Source organism: Sparus aurata, chromosome 4, assembly GCF_900880675.1.
Source record: "Sparus aurata chromosome 4, fSpaAur1.1, whole genome shotgun sequence".
Classification (NCBI taxonomy): domain Eukaryota; kingdom Metazoa; phylum Chordata; class Actinopteri; order Spariformes; family Sparidae; genus Sparus; species Sparus aurata.
In genome coordinates, this window is record NC_044190.1 from 1,980,993 (window position 1) to 2,007,112 (window position 26,120).

Sequence of the window (26,120 nt, forward strand, 5' to 3'; positions counted from 1 at the left end):
ACCTAACCATCATCATTTAAGTTAGTAAAAAACACACACGCACCCCTGATGCTGATTGCATAAAAGTGGCGATGGCTGCATGTTTTCATTTGTTTGATATGACACTTTATGCTTTTTTGTTTTTGCGCAGATTTTCATTGTGATTTTAGAGATTTTCGCCACACACAAAACACATATGGCGGAAAATTTGTCCCCCTGGATCGGCCGTACCCATTCAAACTCCGAAAGTTTCGCCCAGTCAGGATTGTAAATAATATATCAGTTTTTTTCGCGCTGGTGGCTTGCATGTATTTGCTCCATCTCCTTCCTCGTCCATCATCTCTCTCACATTTCAAATAGAGAGGTAGAGGTAGGTAAATGGGAAGAACACAGAGACATTTTCATGGATTAAAGCAAAAAAAAATCTTTTGATTGAATGTTTTTTCGAGCTGTGGCCAAGTCATATTCCAAACTTGTAATTTGTGAAACATGTTACATGGCACATTACTTGACACGTGCTAAAAGAATAAGATAAGATTTACAGCCTCACCCCACACCCTGTTCTCTAATGCAGACATCAAGTTTAAATATTTTACCAACAGTGTTTTACCGGAGGATGATCTGAACAGCTCTATTCACACTTAAAATGTTTTTTGTCTTTTCAATGTAATTTTCAATCTATGAAATCAAACTGTGCCTTTTTTTTGCCAAGCTTCTCTCAAGTTTTACTCTTTCAAATAATCAACCATCTACAGAACTTTTCGGTACGCTATTTTTCTACTTCTTCTTCTTCTCATCATCATTATCATTAATTTCATTATTATTTTAAATATTTTTTTGGCCTTTTTATGGCTTTATTGATAGGTCAGCTGAAGATATGAAAGGAAACAGGGACCAACTGAGCTATACGGCATCCCATTAATTATTATTAGGGCCCGAGCAGGTCATCGACCTGTGAGGTCCCTATTGAAATTGGAAAGATTCTTCTTTTTATTATTCTTCTGCGCTTTGACTGCAGTTTTGGATGCCTGAACATATCCAAAAACTCATCAAATTTGGAATATACATCACATCTGGCGAAAAATTTGATAATTTAATGTCGTTGGGTGAGGTCGTGACCTGCGGGCTCTGTAGCGCCCCCTAATGTTCAGCCCCGCCTCCCACAAGTGCGTAGAAGAACGAAATTCAATACGCAGATTCCTCATGACCAGACGCACAAACAACCCATTTGGACCACTAGTGTCAGTCCAACAGGAAGGCAGCCAATTAGATGTGTGGCTGCGTTTTTGTCCAATTCATGCCTACTTATTATTATCTTGTCCTAGAGCTTAAACACAACAGTCTTCAAATTAACTCAGTAATTTTCTTCATGCCTTGAAGAACAAAAGTTATTGAAATCATTCAGCTGCGCCAAACTTTAGTGGGCGGTGCGGTGGAAACCATTTTTTCCTCACGCCATCAAGCATCAAGGCTTTATAACTTCAACATACAATTTCCTATCCACACCAAACTGCTTGTAACTGTAGAGGCTGTCTCCCCGAACAAATCTCAGCATCAGTACTTAGTCTGGCATTTTGCTTTTGGCCGCCATGTTGAAATATTGCCAATCTTCGTACTTAAATTATCTCCTCCTACAGATGTAACACCACCGACTTCAAAGTCACTCAGTCACACGCTCTGACCTTGAAGATGAAAAGTTATTAAAATCTTTATCCTACGTCATACCTGCTGGCCACAGTGGAGCGGGCAATTCGAATCCTTCGCCGTGAAGCATCGTGTCCTCATAATTTCTTCATACAATGTCTTATCTCGGCCAAATCTCTCAGGAATGCAGAGGGAGTCGCCCTGATGAGATCTGTGTAGTCATGGGGCGTGGCCGTGACGCGTGGGCTCTGTAGCGCCCCCTATTGTGATGCCCCGCCTCCTACTCGTAACATAGAAGGACGAAAAAATTGGTACGCACATTCATCATGACCAGACGCACGGAAAACCGATTTGGATGCATACTCTCAGTCCAACAGGAAGTCAGTTATTTTGAAATTTGGCCGCATTTTTGACAAATTCATGCCTAATTTGAAAATTATCTTGTCCTAGAGCTTAAACACCACAGTCTTCAAATTAACTCAGTAATTTTCTTCATGCCTTGAAGAACAAAAGTTATTAAAATCATTCAGCTGCGCCAAGGTTTAGTGGGCGGTGCGGTGGAAACCATTTTGTCCTCACGCCGTCAAGCATCGAGGCTTCATAACTTCAACATACAATTTCCTATCCACACCAAACTGCTTGTAACTGTAGAGGCTGTCTCCCCGAACGAATTTCAGCATCAATACTTAGTCTGCCATTTTGCTTTTGGCCGCCATGTTGAATTATGCCAATCTTTGTACGTAAATTATCTCCTCCTACAGATGTAACACCACCGACTTCAAAGTCACTCAGTAGCATCCTCTGACCTTGAAGATGAAAAGTTATTAAAATCTTTATCCTAAGTCATACCTGCTGGCAGTTGTGGAGCCTGCCATAACAATCCTTCGTCATGAAGCATCAAGTGCTGATATCTCCTTCATACTATTTCCTAGCTCGGCCAAATCTAGAGGGAATCTAGAGGGAGTGGCCCTGAATAGATCTGTGCATCAATACTGTGTCATATCCATAGCGCCACCCACTGGAAACATGAAGCAAGTTTTATTTCAGGCAATTTGGGCGTCCTACATGCATGTACATGAATGAAATGTGGCACGCATGTGTGTCATGACAAGACGCACAAATGACTCATTTACACCCACACTCTCAGTCAAACAGGAAGTGGTCAATTTTGCTTAGAAGCACATGAATTGATGGTGTAGGTGATGCAAGTTGCCACTAGATGGCACTGTTGTCTTTCAAGGCACATGTATCATATTCATCAGATTTTATTGAAACTTCAAAAGGTGGCAGCATGCACTTCTTGGGAAAAAAACTAGTAAACAAAGCAGAACTTAGATCAAAAGCTTGACACTGATAGACAGCCATAAATACATTTTTTGAAAGAAGGCAAATGAAGCATTATTCTACACATATTTATGTGCAGTGATGACAAACATAGTCAGATGTACATGGCATTTGCAGGTAGTTTTGTCTGAATTGCACGTTACAATAGGGCATAGTTGAAGGGTAATGGGTTGAGCCACATAATGGATAAGTCAGTGGTAGTAAGCCACAGCACACAATTTTCAAATAAGCCAATTTGCTAAGAATGCCATTTGCGTGTTGTGTCTGCCCTGTCAAGGTGGCACACAACAAGATGTGTGTAGTTGTGATTCTGCCCAACTCTTCCGCGATGAACGAAGTGGATTCCACTGCGATATGGAACAACTGAGTGGGTTCTTTGGTTAAACAACGCTACTGCAGGACGCTCGTCAAACCTGGTCACTTGACCGCTGTCCCTTTTCAAAAGGAAGAATCACCTCTGGCTGCACTCCACTACCTATCTTAATCTGTGGCATTCCACTTCCATCCTCCCCTATGATGCGCTGCCTTCCTGCCTTCACGGTGACAACAGAAGGCAGTGTCTTATCTAGGCCAGTAGTCGAGTGGTTGGCGTGCATGCCACATATGCAGTGGACCCGGGTTCGAATTTAGGGCGGAGGAAGTTTACTGCAAGCCACAACCCCCCCTCTCTGTCCCACTTCCAATCTATTCCCTGCAAAAACACAGGTGTCCATGCCTGAATTCCAGACAAAGGCAAAGAGAAGGCCGTAACACTTCACACAACGTAACGGTGCAGAATCGATTGTCAAAACGTACCTGATTACTAACTGTTTTAGAAATCATTCACCTGCAGTCCCTTTGGATTTCTGTGGATTGCAGGAAGTTGTTCTGACTTCATCTTAAAGCGCTTGATACTGGCAGGGGCAACCCACCGCGTTACAAACACACGTTGGGAGAAGAGGCTGATATTCACCCCCCGCGTGCACCGTCCCAAACGCAGGCGCCTCCGTGAACAACGATCAAGCAAAGGGGCTTAAGCCGCGGCGCGTTTGGACGGCGGCACGCCCCGACGTGCACGCGGACTGCGAGGGCCCGTTCATCACTGCTTGCAGTTTTAAAGTGTTTAAAGTGAGCTTCTTATCGTTTAACAGGAAAACACATCATACAAACAGCAACATTTGCAGCCTTGTCAGTCTGATGGCGAGTTATCACCTTTCTGTCATCACTAACATATTGTTAATTATCAAAGAAGCTCTGAGGCTTTACATTTGTTCTATATGTTATAATACAAGATTTCAGCATTGAGCTACAATCAGGCTACATTCATGATTTTGTACAGTTAAACTAACCAAAAATGTATTATTGATCATCATTATGAAGATTCAGGGCGTTCCTGTAACCATGGTAACTCACAGTGCCAGAGGAGAGGGACGCTGAATGAAGCCGTATACACAGATACACTGCAGACAGTCCAGACTACAGTTGTTATTTCACACATGTAGCACACAACAGGAGACTCTCCATGTCAGACGCGTTCTCACGTGTTGACTAAACTCAAAAACTAATTGGTAACGTAGCAGCGCGACGAGTCCTTGCTAGCTAAGCAGCTAAACGTTAGCGCTGCTCCGTGTTTAGATCCCGCCCTGTGTGGGTCACTACACTGTCATTGGTCAGGCACGCACACGCTGTTAACGATACCATTGGCTGCAGAGTGTGACAATCTGTCATTAAAGATCAGCCAACACTGTTCTCCTCCGATCTAAATTGATCTCATAAGTCGCCTCTGTGAAGTTTGAATGACGGAAATCTGTCATAGCGACGGACAACTTTAATGTGTCTTTGATGGGAACCTTTCTAGACTACAGAACGAAGGGAACCAAATTAAGGTTTTACATTTTCCCCACAAAAACGGGACAAATTGTGTCCCGGGAGAGATTTATGTTTTCCCGGGACAGCTGATGAAAAACGAGAACAATTCTGGGAAGAACGGGACAGGTGGCAACTCTATTGGAAGCTTGCGATTAGTGTAGCTTGTACTATGTGACATTGCTTGGTTAGTTTGTGTAAAATTGCTAAATAAACACAGCTAAATACTTGTACATACAGACATTTCCCTAGGACACGTATTATATAATGTGCAAGATCAGAAACATAATACACAGAATGATTCTGCTGTAGCACTAACTTGTGTGGTCAGAGAAGCTAACATTAGCGGTTAGCTGCTAACATTACCTTGTTCTCAATGGCAAAACACACAGAACATCACGAAAGAGTCCACCCTTATCTACAGACACACAGCTAATTATTTGTATACTTACATGTCCCTCATCTGCAGGTATTCCACACAAAGTTGGAAGTTCCCCACCGGTTAGAAAAAGTCTCCAGACTACTCCTGCCTTGTACTGACCGAGGCTGGAGAAACAGTTAGTTTGGAAGTGGTTAGCACACACAAACAGTTTTTGCTAACTGTAGCTGGGACGTTGCCTTCAAAAATTGATAAATCCATGCCGCTCTTCTGTCCTCTGCGGCGGGGACATGATGGAGTGTTGTGTGCTCCTCTTTACAGCCAACAACAGAGCACTTCGGGTTGGGCTCCGACATGGTGCTTTCATAACATAATAGCGGATCTCCGAGAAGGTAACGCTGTAGCTGGTGGGTGGAGCCACCTTAGGTATATGGTGAAGGGAGGGGATAGTGTGTGGTAATATGCAAATGATCGTTCGACGACGTAGGCAACCGAAGCCCAATTTGACTCGCTCATCTGGAAACTGCAGGTGGACACTGTCAGAAACCTGTATCTAACTCAAAAAAGCACAGATGGTCTTTTTTCAAAGTTTCAAAGTAGGCGTGTGGCAGCACCATAGACCAAAAATAACACCCCAAATACCAGAAAAAGTCAGTTTTTCATAATATGGGACCTTTAGACTCACCAGCTTATTAGCTTTCCCTTTGATCAGCTGACCACAGAGTGATATACATGGAGCACTGGAGGCCGTCCACAAGGGTCAGAAAAGCCACCCTCTAATAAGGGTCTAACAGTGAGAAGGACCACTTTATTTTACAGTACAGTTCTGTTGTAATGTGCCACAAATTATCCTATAAGTGTAATAAGACTGTAATAAGGGTCTAACAGTGAGAAGGGCCACTTTATTTTACAGTACAGTTCTGTTGTAATGTGCCACAAATTGTCCTAAAAGTAAGTGTAATAAGACTGTAATAAGGGTCTAACAGTGAGAAGGACCACTTTATTTTACAGTTTTGTTGTAATGTGCCACAAATTACATCTAAGTTAGTATAATAGAACTGTAATAAGGGTCTAACAGTGAGAAGGTCTTCATTTTATTTTACAGTACAGTTCTGTTGTAATGTGCAGCAAATAATCATCTAAGTAAGTATCAAAAGACTGTAATAAGGGTCTAACAGTGGGAAATAAAGATGCAATGTCCTGGCAGCTTCAAAAGCTGGTCTAATGTTACTGGGGTTGGATAGTGACATGGCTTTAAATGATCTGATGTCTTAACTATGGGAGTAGAGTGTCGAGGAAGCCACCTACAAACTCCACAAGACTCCAGGGAACATCCAGGTTACCAGGGACGTTTGTAGTAGTGACCAGATGTGAACCGATGTGGTTTGACTTAAGTTAAGGTACTGTTTTGTTCTAATGATCAATAAATGACTCTGCAAGAAAGTGAAACTATGGTAAATAAATATCAAATAAATGTATTTTCCTCTGAACTCTGTGTTTTGTCCGACTATTATAAAGGCCATGCCCAATATAATATGGCAGTACATTCGTCTAGCTTTAGACCGATGTTGGTAGTATTAAATGCATAATTTGTCAGTGAGGGTAGAATAGCGTCTAACTAGCGTATTTTATACCTGATATGGCATCGTGTATGATTTCTAATTAGACTAAGATCTTGTAAAATGGTGTCTTATAGTGTATAAGGATCTCCAATTTGGTTTGTTATTACAGTATAATTTGGTATAATAGTGTCTAAGTATAGTAGCCTATATTTTAAGTAATAAGACTTTACACGCGGTTTCTGATTACAGCATAATTTGGGTAGGCTATATGGTGTCCAATTACAGTATAACTTCTCTTGTTTATTGTCTAATGAAGACTACATTATTTCTAGTTGTCTAATTTGAGACAAAGTAGGGCTTGTTACGTCTTATTAGCGTATTGTTTTTGTCTAATTTCATACGAAGTATGGCTTTTTACGTATTATTGGTGTATTGTTTTTATCTAATCTGACACAAAGTAGGGCTTGTTACATCTTATTAACGTACTGTAAAATGAAGTGCGACCGAAATCCTCAATGAGAGAAGAGGGCGTTCAGAGCTGGCAACAGGTAGGACGTTAGAACAATACAGGGGCTAATAAAGCTGAAGATCAGGCAGGCTTAAGAAAACTACAGGAGGAAGTAAGAGTGGAAACTTGAACAACATGATAAAAAAACTGGACTGGATAAAGAACACTAACATCCTCTACAGGAAGGGACAGGGTTGTCTTCATTTGAGGTTCTTCAGCGTCTGCCGGACTATACTCTGGATGTTTTATGAGTCTGTGGTGGCCAGTGCTACTCTTTAGGCTGTTGTGTGCTGGGGCAGCGGGCTGAGGGTAGCAGACGCCAAAAGACTGAACAGACTGACCCGCAAGGCCAGTGAGGTTGTGGGAGTACAGCTGGACTCTCTGACGGTGGTGTCAGAGGAGGATGCTGTCCAAGTTACATGTCATCTTGGGACAATGGCTCCCATCCACTCCATGACGTGGTGGTCAGCAACAGAAATACATTCAGTACTAGACAGATCCCACCAAGATGCATCACAGAGCACCATAGGAAATCATTCCTGACTGTGGCCATCAAACAACGTGCAATAACCCATATATTTTCAACTGTAGCATTATTTATTACACTGTCTAGTCTAAACAGGAGAGATGAGGGAATTGTGAAAGGGTAGATGTGGAGGCTGGGTAAAATGACAGTTTTTAGTCTCATTTACAGATACCAATACATTCAATTATAACATATCATTTTCAAAAGAAAGTTCTTCAGTCTCTGGTGCTTTGCATCACTGGATTCAATTGTGATAATTTGAACATAGCTTTAACCTTAAAGGGATAGTTCGGGTTTTTTGAAGTGGGGTCATATAAAGTATGTATCTATAGTCGATCTGTTTCCTACCGTAATCACCGCAGCCTCAGTTTGGAGAAGTAGAGAGCCGCTCCAGCCCAGACGCTCAGCTTTGTACTGCAGTGAATGGGGTCCCGAGAAAAAGCGAAATTAACCACCTAAAACAAGGCTCACCTTAAAAAATCTGTATCAGTTCAAGTGTACGTTGTATAAGGAAAATTCACACCGCTTCACATCACTGTCAGACCGCCCTTTCTTTTGGCACTACATTTTCTCAACCGTAGAACCTGTGTATCCCTACGCATTAGCGCAACTGGGCAACAGGTGATCTGGCCCAGTTGCTGGACGAGAGGTTTACTTTCGATAAAAACAAAACTTAACTCTCCGTATCCCTCCCATTAGCGTAACTGCGTAGGGATACGGACGTTCTACGGTTGAGAAAATGTAGTGCCAAAAGAAAGAGCAGTCTGACAGCGATGTGAAGCGGTGTGAATTTTCCTTATACAACGTACACTTGAACTTGTATACATTTTTTTATATGAGCCTTGTTTTAGGTGGTTAATTTCACCTTTTCTCTGGACCCCATTCACTGCAGTACAAAGCTGAGCGTCTGGGCTGGTGCGGCTCTCTACTTCTCCAAACTGAGGCTGCGCTGATCGGTGATTATGGTAGGAAACAGATCGACTATAGATATGTACTTTATATGACCCCACTTCAAAAAACCTGAACTATCCCTTTAAAGGAAAAGGTGTGAGTGTCTTCAGTGGGCTATTATAAATCTAAGTTTTTTTTATAATGTTACAAAGGCCTCCCTAGATGTATTTGATAGGGGAAATTAGGGCTGGGTGATATGGCCTCAAATCAATATCACGATATATTGAGCAACTCACCTCGATAACGATAAATGAATGATAAGTAACACCCCCCCCCCCCCCGCACCTAAAAAAAAGAAAGAGAAATCCTGTGTATTTACAGAAAGGCCACTTTAAAAGACTGTAAAACTACATTGTAGTTAAGATTTATATTATTTATTTAGTAGTTAAGAACAACTGATAGGCACACGATTGAACAGCTGAAAAGCACAGATTACTTGAAATGACAACAACTGAACAAGTTTAAAAGTATAAAATATACAGTCCCTTATAAACAAATTCTAAGCTTCTCGCTTTTTTTATTTCTTCGAATTGAATCACGTGGTTGTACTGCAGGTGGTGGAAGAGGTTGGATGTAAATAAATAAACATTTTGAGGACTTCAGAATCAGAATCTAAGACATGAGACAAAATAGTAGAGAAGTTGACATTGCTGCTTAATAATATGTTAACCTCTTGAGCATTAGAGAACTTTTTTTTACCACTATTTTCTTTATCATTATATATTTTTGATAGACACAGAATCTGTTTCAGAGGTCAGAGGGTCACATGACATGGAAGCTATTGAGAAAAAAAATCAAGATTTCTGCATATTAATATTCATATAAAATAGAGGAAGCACTAAAGTACAATAAACATAGCTGTGTCTCATTCGTCCAGTTTACTAATACAATCTGCTGCTGGAGTCACTGGGCCCCATGTCATGGAAGATATTGAAAGAACTGCAATTATTTTGTATTAATATATTTATGCTAAGTAATTTGATGACAGTCCCTAAATCAGTTTCCAGCGATTCAATGCCATGTTCTGGGAGCTGAGCTGACCGTCTTCCTGCTGCTCACACTGGGTGAACCTCAGTAAAGTCGCGGCTGGACCCGAGTAGAGCTTATAATCAAGCCCGACCTGAGCCCGTGCACGTTGTGTCCGAGCCCGGCCCGACACATCGAATGTAATTATGAGCCCGAGACCGATTTAAACCCGACAACTGTTTAATACGTGGGCTGTTATAACTGACGTTCTCGACTACAATTGCGAGTTGTTTTAACTACAGAAATCTTAATGAATAATGCAACAAGTGCCGCACTTAATGCACTCGACAAAGCCGACAAATGTTATTATCACGGCCCACGACTTGTTTAAAATGGGTCCACACCTCCGACTTTCCTCCAAACTTGCTCAAAGTTAATTCTACTGTTTTTATTTTTTCCTTTACATCTTCATGCTCCATGTTGCACTTAAGCTACACAATCAGTGATGCCGGTAACGCGTTACTAGTTTTGTCATTTTCCTTAGTAAAAAATATATATTTTTGCTTTCTTCTTGCGTCTCGGGGAGTGACGTCACGTACGCGAGAAGTCACGTTTTCCAGCATGAGGACACTCACGTGTCAGACCACGCAGAGACACAAATGCAAACAACAATGGAGGGAGGAGAGAGATGCGCGTTTTCTAGCTGGAAATACAGTCATTATTTTGAGTGAATAAAAAACAAAAGACAAATGTTTGATCAATGGACCGGCCCGGCCGAAGACAGTGGCCTGTTGCAGCCTTTGAACGCAGCATCATTACACAAACTGTCTGACTCACAGCGAGAGTGGGTTCACTTGATTACTAACCTGGCATAGCTGGTGTTACATCAGCGGGTGGAGTTTGCCATCAAATTAATGTAAAAAAAGCACATCGGTATATGCCGGGGTAGATTAATCAAGTGGACCTAACATGTCCCCTGTCCCTAGTGGATGTTATGCCTATGACACCGGATATACCGACATGGCCAAAATGACGTCGGTTATCGTCGTAAATTTCGGTATAGGTAAATTTTCGGTTTATCGCCCAGGCCTAGGGGAAATTGTGTCTGTGAAGTGTCAGAAGTGATGACTGTATTACAAATTTAAAATAAGTTCTTTTGGCTAGAAACAGATAGTCTGAGACTTTTTGCCGCCTTCTGCTACAAAGGAACCTCAGGGGTCAGCTATGTTAAAAGGGGAATGTTTACCTGGCAGAGAAACAAGGCCTCAGGTCATAGTTCAGAGAAAAGACATAAAACACATGATGTTGTCCTACAATGGCTTTGTCCTTTCCTCAGTAATGAGGCTGGAGGGGGGTGTTTTTGTATTAGCAAGAGCGGCTGATACCTTCCATCATAGCTGTTCTGCCTCTCCCCCAATTTCCACTGGATAGTGTCCGCTGCGTTGCAGCTCCGATCCGGTTTTGCTCCGCCGTCCGCCGTCCGGCAATCCCCACCGGTTGCGGTTTGAGTCCGCTGCGGCGCAGTATGGTAGACAGCTGGCTCACGAGGCAGAGGAGTTCCCGCGATAATCACATGATCACTCACGACCGCAGTTATAGGTCTGTGTTATTAAAAACAATAACACGAAGTGTTCCCGACCGAGGGATTAGCAGAAGAGCTTGTGGTGGTCTCTTTTTTGAGATTTGTGTGCTGGTGTCAACACCGAGTGTTTTATTTTGAAAGGTAACCGGATGCTGTTTGTTATTTTAGCACTTGACTTCCTGTCTGCTCGGTGCTAAATTCAGCTGAATTGCTGCGTCGTGCTCCGGCATCCGCCAGATATAGAAGTCCTGCGTATCTGTTCTGGAGAGCTCCGGACTGCCGGAGCTGGGACGGAGCGGATACGCAGCGCAGCGGACCTGGTGGAGATTGACACATTGACTAAAGTGAAACGTATTTGCTCCGCTGGCGAGGCGGAGACGCAACGCAGCGGAGACTATCCAGTGGAAATTGGGGGTCTGTGTCTGCCGGCTTGTTGTTTCTGATGCCTGACTCTGTTGCTGTGATGATATCTGCTATGGGTATCTGTTCTGGAGCTAAGCAAAATTCAGTCCTTTGGCAAGGACATCCTTCTCCAGTTGGGTGAGCTCTCAGTTGCACACATTTTTCACCCACTTCTCTTGTTCTCTTGTATGTCCGAATGTGCTGTGTTGTTGATGTTGATGAGGTGAAGCAGATAGCCCCACCACTGTTCCTTGACACACTCAAGCAACAAAGAGCGGCTCTCATTGATATGATTGATATATTCACTAATGTTCAGCAGTTTAAGCAGTAGATAACCTTATACTGTACCTCAAATAATTTCAGAGCACTCTGATGTGAAATAAAAACATGAAAAACTGACTTTTTCTGGTATTTGGGGTATTATTTTGGGTCTATGGTGCTGCCACATATGGAGGACTGAAAATGCCATAATTAAATAAATAAATACACCATTAAATAATTAATCAAATGTATCATTAATTAATTAAATGTGTCATTAATTAATTAAAATTGGAATTAAATTTTTCAATAATTCATTAAAATACCAATTCATTTTATGTAAAAAACATATATAATTATTTCACTATATAATGAATTATTTCATGGTCCTGTGTTGCAGTGCTTCTTGAATTTATTTTATCTGTCAAACTCACCCAACAAAGTCAGTGGGCAGGGCTAACACAAATTTAGCCTAAGCCATTGCTTTGGTCTTAAGTCTTGAAACCGAAAGAAGAACATCCCCTTGAACTTTCTATTGAGATCATGTTTTTGACATTTTGTCCTTTGTAAATGAACTTTAATGTGATGATTATTTATAAGAACATCTTGTTTTCATTTGGTTTACTGATATTCTTTGAAGCCAGGTTATTATTTCATTAATTATTAGACGCTAAATGTGGGACTTTTATTTTGAAAGCATCTCGCTGTGACCTGAAAACATCCATGTTCTTGTGAATCGTGTGTGTCTGCATGTTGGAAGTGTGCCTGCATGGTCTTTGCTGAACTTAGTACCTGGCTGATAAAGGGCACAGGGTTTGTTGTCATATCGCTTCGTGACATGTTTAATGCTTAATTCAGATTGTAACTTTTACAGATTTGTACAGTTTGATATAGCATGTTTGAGCTAGCAGGAACGCTAATTAGCATTAGCTCAGCTATCCTGTCGGTACAGAGGAATGGAGATGAGGTGTTCGAAGGTGTGTTTGAGAGTGTACAAGGTTCCTGTAATAAACACTTTGGACCTGACCATCATTCAGCTGGGGATGCTACATCCTGCACCTCGCACTCTGTATCAACAGTGGGGCTAGCAGTGGACCGAGCCTTCCACAGCGTTGCCAATAAAGTTTTGTTTGATTGCTTCAATCCATTATCTGGAATCAATTTGCCTTGACTTGATGTGCAGGGTAACCAATCAGGTGTCGACTTTGATGAGTGAGTTTGACAGATAAAATAAATTCATGAAGCACTGCAACACAGGACCATGAAATAATTAATTAAATAGTGAAATAATTATATGTTGTTTTTTTTTTACATCAAATGAATTGATATTTTAATTAATCATTTGCATATTCCCACACACTACCTCCTCCATTCATCGCATACCTAAGGTGTCTCCACCCACCAGCTACAGCGTTACCTTCTCAGAGATCCACCATTATGTTATGAAAGCACCATGTCGGAGCTCAATGCGAAGTGCTCTGTTTTTGGCCGTAGAGATGAGCACACAACACTCCATCGTGTTCCAGCTGCAAAGGACATGAGAGCGGCATGAATTTATTCATTTTTGAAGGCAACTTCCCAGCTAGAGTTAGCAAAAGCTGTCCGTGTGTGCTAACCACTTCCAGACTGACTGTTTCTCCAACCTCGGTCAGAACAAGGCAGGAGTAGTCAGGAGACTTTTCCTAAACGGTGGGGAACTTCCAACTTTGCGTGGAATACCTGCAGATGAGGAAAATATAAGTATACAAATAATTAGCTGTGTGTTTCTGTAGATAAGGGTGAACTCGTGCATGATGTACTGTGTGTTTTGCCATTGAGAACAAGGTAAGGTTAGCAGCTAACCGCTAATGTTAGCTTCTCTGACCACACAAGTTAGTGCTACAGCAGAATCATTGCGTGTGTTTCTGATCTTGCACATTATGTGGGGCGGTTCAGCAATAATGCAGTCCTGATACTACCTCCAGAGGCGGATCAGCGCCGGAGCGAAATTTCGCCTTCTCCGCATCTGAAACTTTCACACAGAGGAGGGTGCGAAGAATTGGCGCGGGATCCCCGAATGCAAAGAGCAGTGTGAATGGAGCTGTCGATTAAGCAGCACATACACACACCCTCCGACGGGTCTAAGTTTTAAGGGTTTTGTGAAATAATGCATTTGAAAATGTTTTGTAAACTGGAATATGTTGGCATAGGCCAGGGCAAAACGAGTGTATGGTTGGTTACATAGAGTTTAGATTCTCTGCCCGAGCCCGACCCCGCCACTATCCTCTCTCCGGGTCAGGCCGGGTTGGGCCCTTGATCAAGCATTTGTGCTTTTTTGTTTTTAATAACTCAAAATAATGACTATATTTCCAGCTAGAAAACATGCATCTCTCTCCTCCATTTTTGTGTTGCTGCGTGGTGTACACGTGAGTTAGCCTCATGGTAAAAATGTGACTTGTGACATCATTCCCCGAGACGCAAGAAGAATGCAAATATATATACTTTTACTAAGGAAAATTACAAAATAGTAACGCACAGTGACTTTGATAAGTAACTTTAATAGGATTACTGGTTTGAAATAGTAACGCATTAGATTACTCTTTACTGAAAAAAAAAGAGTTGTCGGATAAGAGTTACGTAACGCGTTGTGCTTGAATTATACTGTAACAGTGCTGTCATGTGTTACTCCTATCCATATCTGGGAATGCTGTGCAGGTAAATTAAACTGATTTCTTGCAATTGTTTTCATGTTTGTCTTTTTACTGTTCAAAACTCTACCTGGCTGCACTGAATTACAATGCGAATGCTGATAGAGGCCAACCACCACATCAGGGGATCCTCTTTTCAAACTGAGCTTTCCAAAGTCCAGGAAGGGAGAGTGCAGAGCCAGACAGTGAAGACAGAGGCAACATTCCGTAAGTTTTACAATCTTTTATTTGAGCCCCACAAATTAAAATAAACATGGACACACAGGCGTCACACAAAAGGTTGAAAACAAACGCAAACTCTTAAAATCTGAATTCTTTTAAGATGGTTTTCAAAAAAAAAAAAAAAAAAAAAAAAAAAAAAAAAAAAAAAAAAAAAAATGAGAATAAGAAGTAATTAGGAGAAATAAGTGAAACTTACACTACTGTCAGGCCCGGAGTAAAAGGAGGACTCAAATGCAGGGCAGAATCAAAATTCAACAGGCTTTTATTCTGAAATCTCAGGTAACAAGACAGAGTGATAACCAAATAGGCTATAAAACCTGAACCTGACTATGCCAACAAGGCGACAAAGAAAACAAAAAAAGGAGAAAACAAAACCACACCAACGGTGGGATCTCAACGAGAACCGGAGAAAACAAAACTAAATCTGACTAATCTTAAAACTAATAATTTACAACAGAAAACTCTCACGAGGAGGAAAACACGGCTATGAAAAACTGGAATAATCTACAATACAAGAGAAATTAAAATTGCTCCAAAATGGAGGAAAGCAAAAGGCTGAACTGAAAACTGAGAGCTGAGCTACACTATCAAAAGGTTACAACAAAAAATCACTCTACTCGTGGCACAAAAAATTACAGAAACAAAAACCAATGAACCTCAAAACTCAACAAGACAAGACTGTGATACTTAGCAAGACAAGCTGTGACGAAGGGCTTAGGTGAACGACAGACGAAACACTTTGGCACAGGACAAGGGGAGACGCGGACTTAAATACACAGAAGGGTAATGGGGAACAGGTGGAAACAATCAGGGATCAGGGGAGACGTCAGACTGGAGACACATGAGGAAGGGCAAGTGACCTGAAACAAGAGGAGAGTCAGAATATTCAAAATAAAACAGGAAGTTCATGAGACAAAACACCCAAGACAAGACGAACCTCACCGCTGTGTGACAACTACAGCACAAGGCTTTCTGGTTCTACTGCAATTTTCCTGTAAACATACGTTTTTATTTATTGCACTGCAGACTGCGGTGATGCACTGTTGGACCTTATCTTCGAGAAGGTTTTCCAGGACCCTGTGCCCCAGAGAGCCCCAGCACCAGCTTACAAAGCTTCTGTAGGCTATATTGGCTGAACACAATTCAATACAAAGTCAGCATTGAATGTTTACACCCATGGCAACTAGATACTTTCTTTGTTATTATTTTCATATTGATATTGAAGTTAATATATTAAGTCAAACTGTTTCACTTCAGATATTTATTTTCTTCTTGTTATTATTTCATATGTCAACATATGTTTACAAATGTTTCTTACAATAAAACATCTTTCCTAACCGTCTGTGTTTTGATTGTTTGATATATAATTTTCATGTTAATAAGTAAAAGATAATAAACTATAAGCAATGTAAGATAGAGGAAGCAGTTATGTACTTTTCATCATAACACTTTTGCAATAAATGAATAGTATTTATGTGACTAAAAGCTTACTGCACTATTCCCCTCAGACGTACAGTTCCATAGTCTGTCCAATAAATGTTCAGTGCATTCTGCAGTGCAGATACATTCAGGCAAACAGGTTCTAGGCCAGGACGGTCCACCATGCATGATGGTGGCTCAGGACGCTGCTGTAGTCTTTGTGTAACATAGAAATTATGAAAGGTAAGTGAGTGACAGTAGATTAGAGAAAAGAGAGACAGCAAAATGACAACCATGTTTGCCCAGTGTTGACACTTAATTGTTGTATTTCCATACAGCAGATATTCTCAGGTTCTTTAGGCATTTGTGGTTGACAATTGCCACAGGAACACCTGTTTTTATGCAGAATTTGTATTTGGGATTGGAAACTATGATCGCTAATCACATCGCGTGGTTTCTTTGGTAATATATTTAAAGTTTATAAACCGTTGTAACTGGTTAAAAAACAATTCTGCTGGTAGAGAGGTGATTGGAGGCAACTGTGGCTTATTGAAAACTACAGTTGTTGTAGCTGGCAGTAGCTAATCACAGGTTGTCACTGCTAAATAAGAGCAGGTTCTCAATCAACTTACCTGGCTACATAAAGATAAATAATATATGGGGTTACGCTTTTCTCTTGTAATGGCAATTGCTAAATTGCATCCGCGTTACTGCACCTGAACAGCAGTAAACACCAGCCAAGGTTGGGCTAAGCTTTATGATGTAAACACACGAGGCAGAAGAAGGGGGCTGTTATCTGTTACAATGTGGGGCAGACAGCCAGTAAGCCCGTAAAACTTTTGTTAGTCTCTGCAGTAACATAAAAGTAATGTCCAGGTAACAAAGTTAACTACTAACCACTGAGAAACATCCATGTTCATTCTTGGCTGCTTACTTTCTTCTGGAGCCTCTTGTTGTTCTGGGTCGGACTCCGGCTCGAACATGTAGGGTTCCACCGCAGTTTGTTGTCTGGCGGCCATTTCTTCCACAAACTCAGCCGTTGCCATGGTCACACGATGCCATCCTCACATATTCCGCAAAGCAGGAAGAGGTGGGCGGCACCGTGGGCGGCGCACGCAGTAGCTCATTACCATTTAAAGGGAAAGGCACTGAAACTGGCCACCTGGAGCAGGGCTGTGAAACTGGTGTTTAAAGAACCCTGCTGTGCTCAATCCCTCAGCTTTTTTTGACCAAACCATGTTACTAACATTCCATTTATACATCAAGGAACCATGTCAAGAAGCAGAAATGACCATAATATAGGACCTTTAAATCACAGGGTGGAAACAGGGAGTTTTCATTTTAAAGCAGGCTGAATATAGCTCCTATGTCATTTTTTGAGTGACTTGAAGCTGATATATGAGATTCTAGATGGCCGTATTTGTTTATTTTCACATCAGAATGCTCTGAAATGATTTGAGGTACATTAAGGTTGGCTTCTGTCAATCTGAGGTGGAAAAAAAGAAACATACTTATTAGTATCATTATCATATCAGTGTGACCTAACGCGATGGCTGGAACGGCTTCTTCTTGGTCTCATGTCAGGTGGCAGTGGTGATGATGCTTCTCTCAGCGGGTTTTCCAGGTTTGGGTAAGTCAGTCTTGAGTGGAGCCAAGTCTTTGCAAGAGTTAGTTTTGAAAAAAAAAACTGGAAATCTCTTGCAGTATCCTTCAATGTTTTCTCAATGTCTTGTGCCATGTCACTTATCCGATCTGAGACGGTTCTCAGAGACAAACTGACACTTTGGAACAGCTTGATTTTTTCTGGCGCAAGTGTAACCCTCTTTATTTGATGTCCTCTCAGTTAGGCAATAATCACTTGAAGCTGATGTAGTGATAACAGCCAGTTTATTGTTTCTTGGTTGGCTCCTCAGTTCTGGTTGTATGACAGAAAAAGAGGGGAACGGTGAATAACATTTTTCTCCCTTCTCATGGGCACATCTCTCTCGGTTGAATCCTCATTTCCACTACTTATCACAATAAAGTGTAGCTTATGATACAAATAAAATGAAATAAAATAAAATACTTTTACTATGATCGTATAGTTGATCTTTTTATACTGTAATGTCTGTGAGTAAAATAAAAAGTGAATGTGCAATGTGTGAATGTGTATTAAATATAAATAAGAAATTAATTTTAAAATAAAATGCAAGCTACACATTTCTATTAGCTATTACCCTTTTTCATTCAACATATCAGTAACTGGCGTGGGATAAACATGAAATAAACATAACACAACAACACACCTCTGCTGTCTCATTCTCACACACACATACCTGGTTGTATGACAGAAAAAGAGGGGAACGGTGAATAACATTTTTCTCCCTTCTCATGGGCACATCTCTACGGAAGAAAACAGCAACATGTTAAGCTAATAATGCTAGCTCCGTGCTACACGTTTCCGTCGGCAACAAAACAACAGAAACACCATTTAACTTGTGGAGAGCATGGAAAAATCAACACTAACACACAACAAATCCATACACACTATAATATTAATTTTAACATGACTCCAACAACTATAAACAACGTTTTTGCCCGCAAGACTCGGGACATGGTACCTCTCGGTTGAATCCTCATTTCCACTGAGGATTTCCCATAATCCCTCTTCCCATACACTTTTCAGCCATACACACAACAGACAGCAGAGGGCGCTTATCCCACATTTAGCTGGATTTACTCACTCTTTTAACTATGTTACATAAGCAGTTCCACAGGGCAACGAGGCACTCCACAAATTCACCTTCGGCATGAGGTTTCAGCTTCCTAGCAATTAGCTCACTCACCACGACTAAGCTAGCTTGCGTCACGTTGTCCTGGTCCACTTGCAGTTTGGATAAAACTTCTTGCGGGCCAATCAAACTTTGTCAGAGCGGCAACTTTATCCACGCGCACTTGTCCTGTTAACGCATCCAGTTTTGCATGTTTCGCGCCGTCATGACGCTCAAGGCTTGCCTTTTTCATTACTGCTGGATCGTCCCCACAAACCAGGCACACAGACTTGCCTTTCACTTTCACAAAGAAGAATTCATTCATCCATTTATCCTTGAAAGAGCAACACTCCGCATCAACTTTTCTTTTCTTACTCGCCATCTTCTGTTTTAGCCAACGCTAGTCTCCTCTCGCTGTTGTCACCTGTCAAAGAAGGACACCCGCCCCGGGGACATTTAATTGCACATTTGAAATAATTTTTCCTGAATTAATGTTTTGTGGGTGTACTTCACAGGCTGGACCAAACAGTCTCGTGGGCTGTATACTGCCTGGAGGCCGGAGGTTCCCCACCCCTGCTCTAATGCCTTGCTAGTGCCCGAAAAGACCTCTGTGATTTAACCAACCTCTGACATTCTCTATCTTCCATCTAAGTACATTTAGCTAATTACTTAAGAACATTTTTGATGTACTTGTTCCTTATGTGAGTAATTTCAGTTCTACATTTCATAATTTACAGCCCTATACTAATTTGACCGATGGAGTTAAATTCCCCAAAATACAATTTTTACATGAAAACAAATCAAGAGCTTATAAAGTGTGATGTTAAGCTATATGTTAAATGAGCTAACAGTTTGTACAAGAACAGGTACTTTTATTAGTTCATTAATAAATCAGTTTATTGAAATAAAAACAATTGTATTTTTTCATGCAAAAACATTTCATTGTTCCAGCCTCAATAATGTGAGGATTTTCATCGTAATTATTAAAATTATTTTGTCCCATTTTTGGTTGTAAAAAAACAAACAATCTGAAGGTGCCACTCTAGCTAAATTCTAACTACGGACATTTCCCACTATTTTCTAAAGATGTACAAAGCAAGGAATCAACTCATTAATGAGGAAACTAATTAGCAGATTATTTATTAATAAAAATACAGATAAACATACATCCATACACCGTATTGCATTTAATTTTAAGGATTTTATACTTCCCCGACCACTGCTAGAGGTATTGTGGTCCAGCTATCATAATAAGCCTTAAGTTGGGTACTTTTTTTTTTGTTTGCTTTTTTTTCTATTCCAGATTCCAGACTATTCCAGACATTTTCATTTCAAGACTCTTTTCCTTTAGGTTTAGCATCCTGTGTCTCCTACATTTATGAATATATTTCTGTGTATGTTTGCAGATCTTGAGTTACCTGGTGGCATGTGACCATCTGTGTCAGCTGGGTTATGATATAGCCGAGGTGGAAGAGGCTTTGGAGATGTTTCAAAACTGTGAAACAAAGGTAAAATATTCAGAGAGCTACAACATTACACATGTCTTCAATTTTATAAGTAGCAACAAGACCATGCTCTTCTTTTGATAGAGCAACTTGTATTGCAAAACAACATTGTAAAAAAATATGAAAATTAATGTCTCTCATAATGTCTTCTTCTTGAGGCAAAGGAGTTCCTTCATCTACTTAGTCAGTTCAATGAGATGGGATTTCAGCAGAACACCATCAAAGAAGTGCTGCTGGTCAACGAGAACCACAGAGAACGGGCACTGGAGGAGCTGATGATGCGTGTGGTGTGACAGCAGATCAACACACACACACACACACACACACACACACACACACACACACACAGTTACATAAATCAACTACTGAAGATTTGTGACTCACTCCAATTCATGTTGATAAAGGCACAGAGAGAACAACGTAGCACACATTAGCTGCAGTTGGACGGTGGCCTTCAAAGATATATTGTTGATATATTTTAAATATATGGTTGATGATGCTGATGGTGATGATAATGTGCCCGTACCGGCATTTTCATTCCTGTGTTAAAGCGGTTGTAAGTGAAGCTGTAAATAGCTCTATACTCCAACAGTAAACACTGTTATAGTGAGTTTTGTCAGTAACTCATGTCTCTCATCCCCCTGTGCATGCAATAAAAGAGAAAATACATTTTGAATCCCATTAATCAAGACAGAGAGCTCAATAAAGAGACAGTCCTGTTTGCTAATGAACACGCAGAAAGCAGGATCCTACTGTTTATTTGCACAGGGTAAGCTACCAATTCCAGGACTCTTGTTGACGGCGTATACTAACAAACATGCCAAGCGAAGAAAAAAACTTGAAGAAAACAAAGAGGCAAAGAGAGCTGCCTTGAACTAGTGTTTTGTCGGTCGCGAACGTGTCGTTCAAACGAACAAATCTTTTGAGTGAACGAAGTGAACGGAATCACTTTGTGAACTGATTCGTTACTTTCTCATTTCAGTTGAGCTCAGCCGCGAGCATGCCGGCCGGGAGTGGGACTGCCGTGACTCACACAGAGAAGTGTGAGGACGTGATTCACGTTCGCGCTGTGATTCGTTCATGATTCGCGAATCTACTGCACACAGAGAACTGTCACTGAGGACGTGATGATTCTCGTTCACATACTGTGCTGAAAGTGGCGCTGTGTCACTCACTCAGGGCAGAGGAGTTGATTCACGTTCAGTAACCATACTGCTAAGATTAACTCTGTGTTGCTAAAATCCGTGTAGAATCACGTTAAGTAATTTTACTGCACAGTAAAAGTCACTCACGTTTGTAAACGTGATTCTCTCATTGAACGGCCTGCTGAGGACGTGAATCACGTTCGCGCCGTCACTCACGTTCACGAACGTGATTCACATTCACGCTGATTCAGTGACAGCGCAAACGTGATTCACGTCCTCAACAGGTCGTTAGCGAACGAGGGACGTCAGGACGTGAATCACGTTTGCGCTGTCACTCACTCATGATTGCGTCACTGAGGACATGATTCTTGTTTCACGTACTGTGCTGAAAGTGGCGCTGTGTCACTCACTCACTCAGGGCAGAGGATTCACGTTCAGTAACTATACTGCTAAAATTAGTGCTGTGTTGCTAACATCTGTGTAGCATCATGTTAAGTGATTTTACTGTGCACAGAGGACACTTTCACCGTGTAATAATTTTAGTGCATGTATACCACTCAAAGCAGCGCTGCGTCTCCCGCGAATGATTGTGTACTATAGTCCGTGAACGCACCGTCCCTCAGTAAGTGAAGTGAACGTGAACAACAGGGCTGAATCATGAACTGAATGACGGATCGTTTGGCTGCTTATCATCAGGGAGTTTGAGAGCACTGAACGATTCAGTGAACAAATCTTTTGAATGAATCATTTTAATGAATGGATTCTCGAGATTCAGTACAGTAAAAAGAACTGCCGTTCCCATCACTACTTGAAACAAAGAAAGAAGTTGTGCAAGTCTGGGGACATGGAGAAAAGGGAGAATATTGCTAACTGCAAAATGTACAGTAAGTTAGTTAAAATGTCACCGATACAGCAGCTTTAATTATCATTTTATTTGACTTGGCTGAAAGTGTCATTATGTTCATTCTTTTTTTTGGTATGAAAGCTTCACTGACAGTTCATTGTATAGTTTGTATTATCTGTGTAACAGAAGTGATCTGAGTAGTTATAGTTCTGACAAATGTTTTATAAAAAATACACCAAGGCAGTGTTCTATTTTTATTGTACTCCTTTTTTCTCCTCTGTGTTGGATTCAAATGAAACCATATAGGAACCAATCATTGAGAAGCAGTTATCCCCACGGACAGGTTCTCATAAACATTAGCAGTACATATTTGTATTTATTCTTTGATTGGGGGCAGCACATTTATTTTTGAACAACCATCTATTAATTAATCAATCATTAATATCTAATTTTTGGTAGTAAGAGGGTACATTAAAGGATGTACAAAATTGCCAACAGGTGGTCAGTTAAGAAGCATCTTTTTACTTTGTCAACTTTTTTAAACGAGGTGAGGACCCAAATGCAGACAACACAAGGGAGGCAGGATTAAAGAACCTAAAGGCAAGCTTTATTTTAACCAAAGCTGAAAGACAAGCAAAAACCAAGAGTCCATGCAAACCAAAACTGAGCCAAAAAGACAGAGTAACAACAAAAAGGGCTTCAACAAAGTGCAAACAAGAGCTGAGTACAAATCAATGTAGAAAACCACAAGGAACAAAAACCAGAAACATACCAAGGGGAGACACGAGGAGACACTGGAAAATAAAATGGCTGGGAAACACAGGGTAGCAACACTGGTGAACAAGGACGAACACAAAATGAACTGACAAAGACATGGGCAAGAACAAAGACTATATACAGACACACTAGGGAGGGGATCAGGTACAGGTGGAGGAAGGCAGGGAAAAGGACAGGTGAGAGAAAGGAATGGAAAAACACTTGAACGAGGGAAATCACAGAGAGGGAGGAACTTAAAATTGACATGCGACACACAAGGGTACAATTTTTAAATAAAACAGGAAAAGCAAGAACAACATGAATCGGGATCGTGACACATTTTACGTTTTGGCTAATAACTCAAACTGTTTCATTTGCACATTGAAATACAGTTGTAGGCCTCTCTAGCCTACACACACGTTTAAATATTCTAAATAAAGTAGGCAACAAAAAGAGAACAAAGTTTTTAATTATGATAGCATTAATCCTCTACTTAGAATGTAATTTCTGTATGAAACCTTGCATCCAGGTATTCAGTTGGGTGCCATTTGACACACACCACCCAAACACTAGTGCAGACCAAGTACACCCCCTCATGGCAATGACATTGGCTCATTACATATGCATTGTATGTACAGTCTCTGTAAAAGTAAATACAGAACTACAGTTGTACAGTAGGTCAAAGTTGAAGCAGGAAGCATTCTTGTAAACTGTGATGGATGTTTACACAATAAAGTTTTGGGTTTATTCTTTAATTTGTTTTGACTCTTCCAAATGCATTTTGACTAAGATGTGTGCGGCAAGGGTTAGGGTTAGGTTATGGTCTTTAAAAGGAACAACTTAGTCACCAGCACATCAAGTAATTTGTCAGACCATTGTGAGGAGAATCAGGGACACTCACAAAGGTCTCTGAATAATTGGTCCTGAGTCAGATCAAGAGAATTTTCCATGAGGGAGCTACTGTCTTTAGGCAGCCTCATCATAAATGTATATATGGATCCAATCCTCCCAAAACCTTTCATCTCACGCCTTACTCTCCATGTATAATCTTCCACAGTGTATTCTGTGGTCACCTGTTGGCTGAGTGTAAACACGGAGTCTCCTCTGACCACAGCAGTGAACAGGGAGCCTTTACTGTTCGTGTACTGGCCCAACATGGCTGTCCACTGGCCTGAGCTTAGGTTATAGCAGTCCATCACAGACAGTAAAAAGTCAGCACAGGGTCCATTGCGCATCACATACAAATTATCTTTATGGGCTACCATATAAAAACCATAACTGTGCTGGCGAATGAGTGTAGTGACCAGAAGCCACTGGTCCTGTTCAGGCACATACTCATGTATTTCTGTGCCCCCCTTACCTTTCCAGAGACAGACAAAGATCCTGTTCAGGGCTATGGCAGACACTGCTGATACTACAGAGCAGGGGAGGGGTGAGACAAAGCTCCAGCTTCCATTTGACACCCTGTATCTCTCCATAGATGACAGGGCCTTTTTGTTGTACTCGCCTCCTATGGCATAGAGGCAGTTCTCATGACCTATCAAAGTGAAGTTGTAGCGGAGCTGCTGGGGGCCACAGATGGTGGACCATGTATTAGTTGCTGGGTTATAACAAAAACCAGTCTCTACCACCTTCTTGTTGACATCATGTACACCTCCGATGATGTAAAGTTTGTTCTCAAGGACAGCCACGCCTGCCATGGTGGTGCTTGTGCTCATAGGTAGGTGTGTCAGGACATTCCACTCTCTCTTTTCTTCATCCAGGTAGAAGATCGTCCTCTGGAGATCCTGCAGCAGCTTACTGCAGGGCGAGTGGCTACAAACTGCCATGTAGCTACTCGGGAGAAGAGACTTGATGTAATCTACCAGCTTTTTGGGTAAGGTGTGAACATCCTCCTTTAGGTCTGTGTAAATATCTCTGATGAACAAGGCTGAACTGTGGTAGAGCTCCCACACACCATAGGTGGCAGCTGTGTGGTACATGAGGAGACAGTTTTCAGAGTTGACAATATTAATCAAGTGCTTGGTGAGAGCTGGCACCTGCAGAAAAGCAGTACACTCGATGGCCTCCACAATCTGGTCGCTGTTCAGCATGGGTAGCTCTCCGTTCAGGACCTGCTGCATGACCAGAAAGCCCAAAACCCCCACACATTGCAAGATAGTCTCTTCTTGTTGGCACTCTCTCATTCCTGACCGAAACAAAGCTCTAAAGTACTCACAGTTCTCAGCCAGAATGGTTTTATTCACAGTGAAAGAGCTGTGGTTGATATTTACCCTAAGGCTGTCCAGTGACTTACACTGTCTTGACTGTTGGCTGACGTGTTGACAGCTGCTGGACTCCATCTCCTCCCTGCTATGGGTCTTCAATACATCCCAGTTCACCTGCACACTCAGAAGAAGTGGTTGATAGACATCAAAACACTGTGCACATCCATAGTGTTTTACCAGATACTGCCTTCTAACTAGAGCAAATGCTATGTGGCAGTCTGTTCTCTATTTGTTTTTTGCAGCTCTGACAACAGACTCTATACATAGCAGGCAGACATTTGACACAGCTCAAGTGCATTAGAATGACATGCAGCCAGAGGAGAACCAGGAACCGGGTAATGCCAGGGTATCTGTAAATGAGCTGATGATTCATATTGCCCTTTGTTTGTGACAGTTGTGGAACAGCTGAAGCTTTGTCCTCTGGCAGTAGAAGGAGTCATGCTGGAACAAAAGGTTATTCCACTCTGTCCCATATTGTGCATGCCAGTATTTCAGCAGTCATTGAAACATTTTGTGCAGGACATGCAGTACTCCAACTTGGAACTGAGTGCTTTTCAACTGTGGCATCGGTACTTTGAC

The 26,120-nt window shown here is 41.3% G+C and overlaps 2 protein-coding genes and 1 long non-coding RNA gene across 4 annotated transcripts in view; 2 read left to right on the forward strand and 1 right to left on the reverse strand.

Annotated features, from left to right (window-relative positions):
• LOC115580269 (ubiquitin-associated protein 1-like) overlaps window positions 1-22,142 on the forward strand; it is a 144,052-nt gene extending 121,910 nt beyond the window's left edge. For both annotated transcript variants that reach the window (XM_030414452.1, XM_030414454.1), the window contains exons 6-7: window positions 20,431-20,532; window positions 20,688-22,142. In XM_030414452.1, the coding sequence (XP_030270312.1) occupies window positions 20,431-20,532; window positions 20,688-20,822 (237 nt within the window). In that variant the 3' untranslated portion in view covers window positions 20,823-22,142. The remainder of the gene's footprint in view (window positions 1-20,430; window positions 20,533-20,687) is intronic.
• On the forward strand, window positions 11,583-15,933 carry LOC115580271 (uncharacterized). Its single transcript, XR_003983834.1, has 3 exons — window positions 11,583-11,826; window positions 14,739-14,840; window positions 15,882-15,933. It is a non-coding gene; the product is annotated as an uncharacterized LOC115580271 (long non-coding RNA).
• Window positions 22,143-22,917: 775 nt separating the features above from the next.
• kbtbd13a (kelch repeat and BTB domain containing 13a) lies at window positions 22,918-25,704 on the reverse strand. Its single transcript, XM_030413496.1, has one exon. It carries the CDS (start codon window positions 25,614-25,616, stop codon window positions 24,162-24,164), a length of 1,455 nt encoding a protein of 484 aa, XP_030269356.1. The 5' UTR covers window positions 25,617-25,704; the 3' UTR covers window positions 22,918-24,161.
• Between the last annotated feature and the right edge of the window lie 416 nt (window positions 25,705-26,120).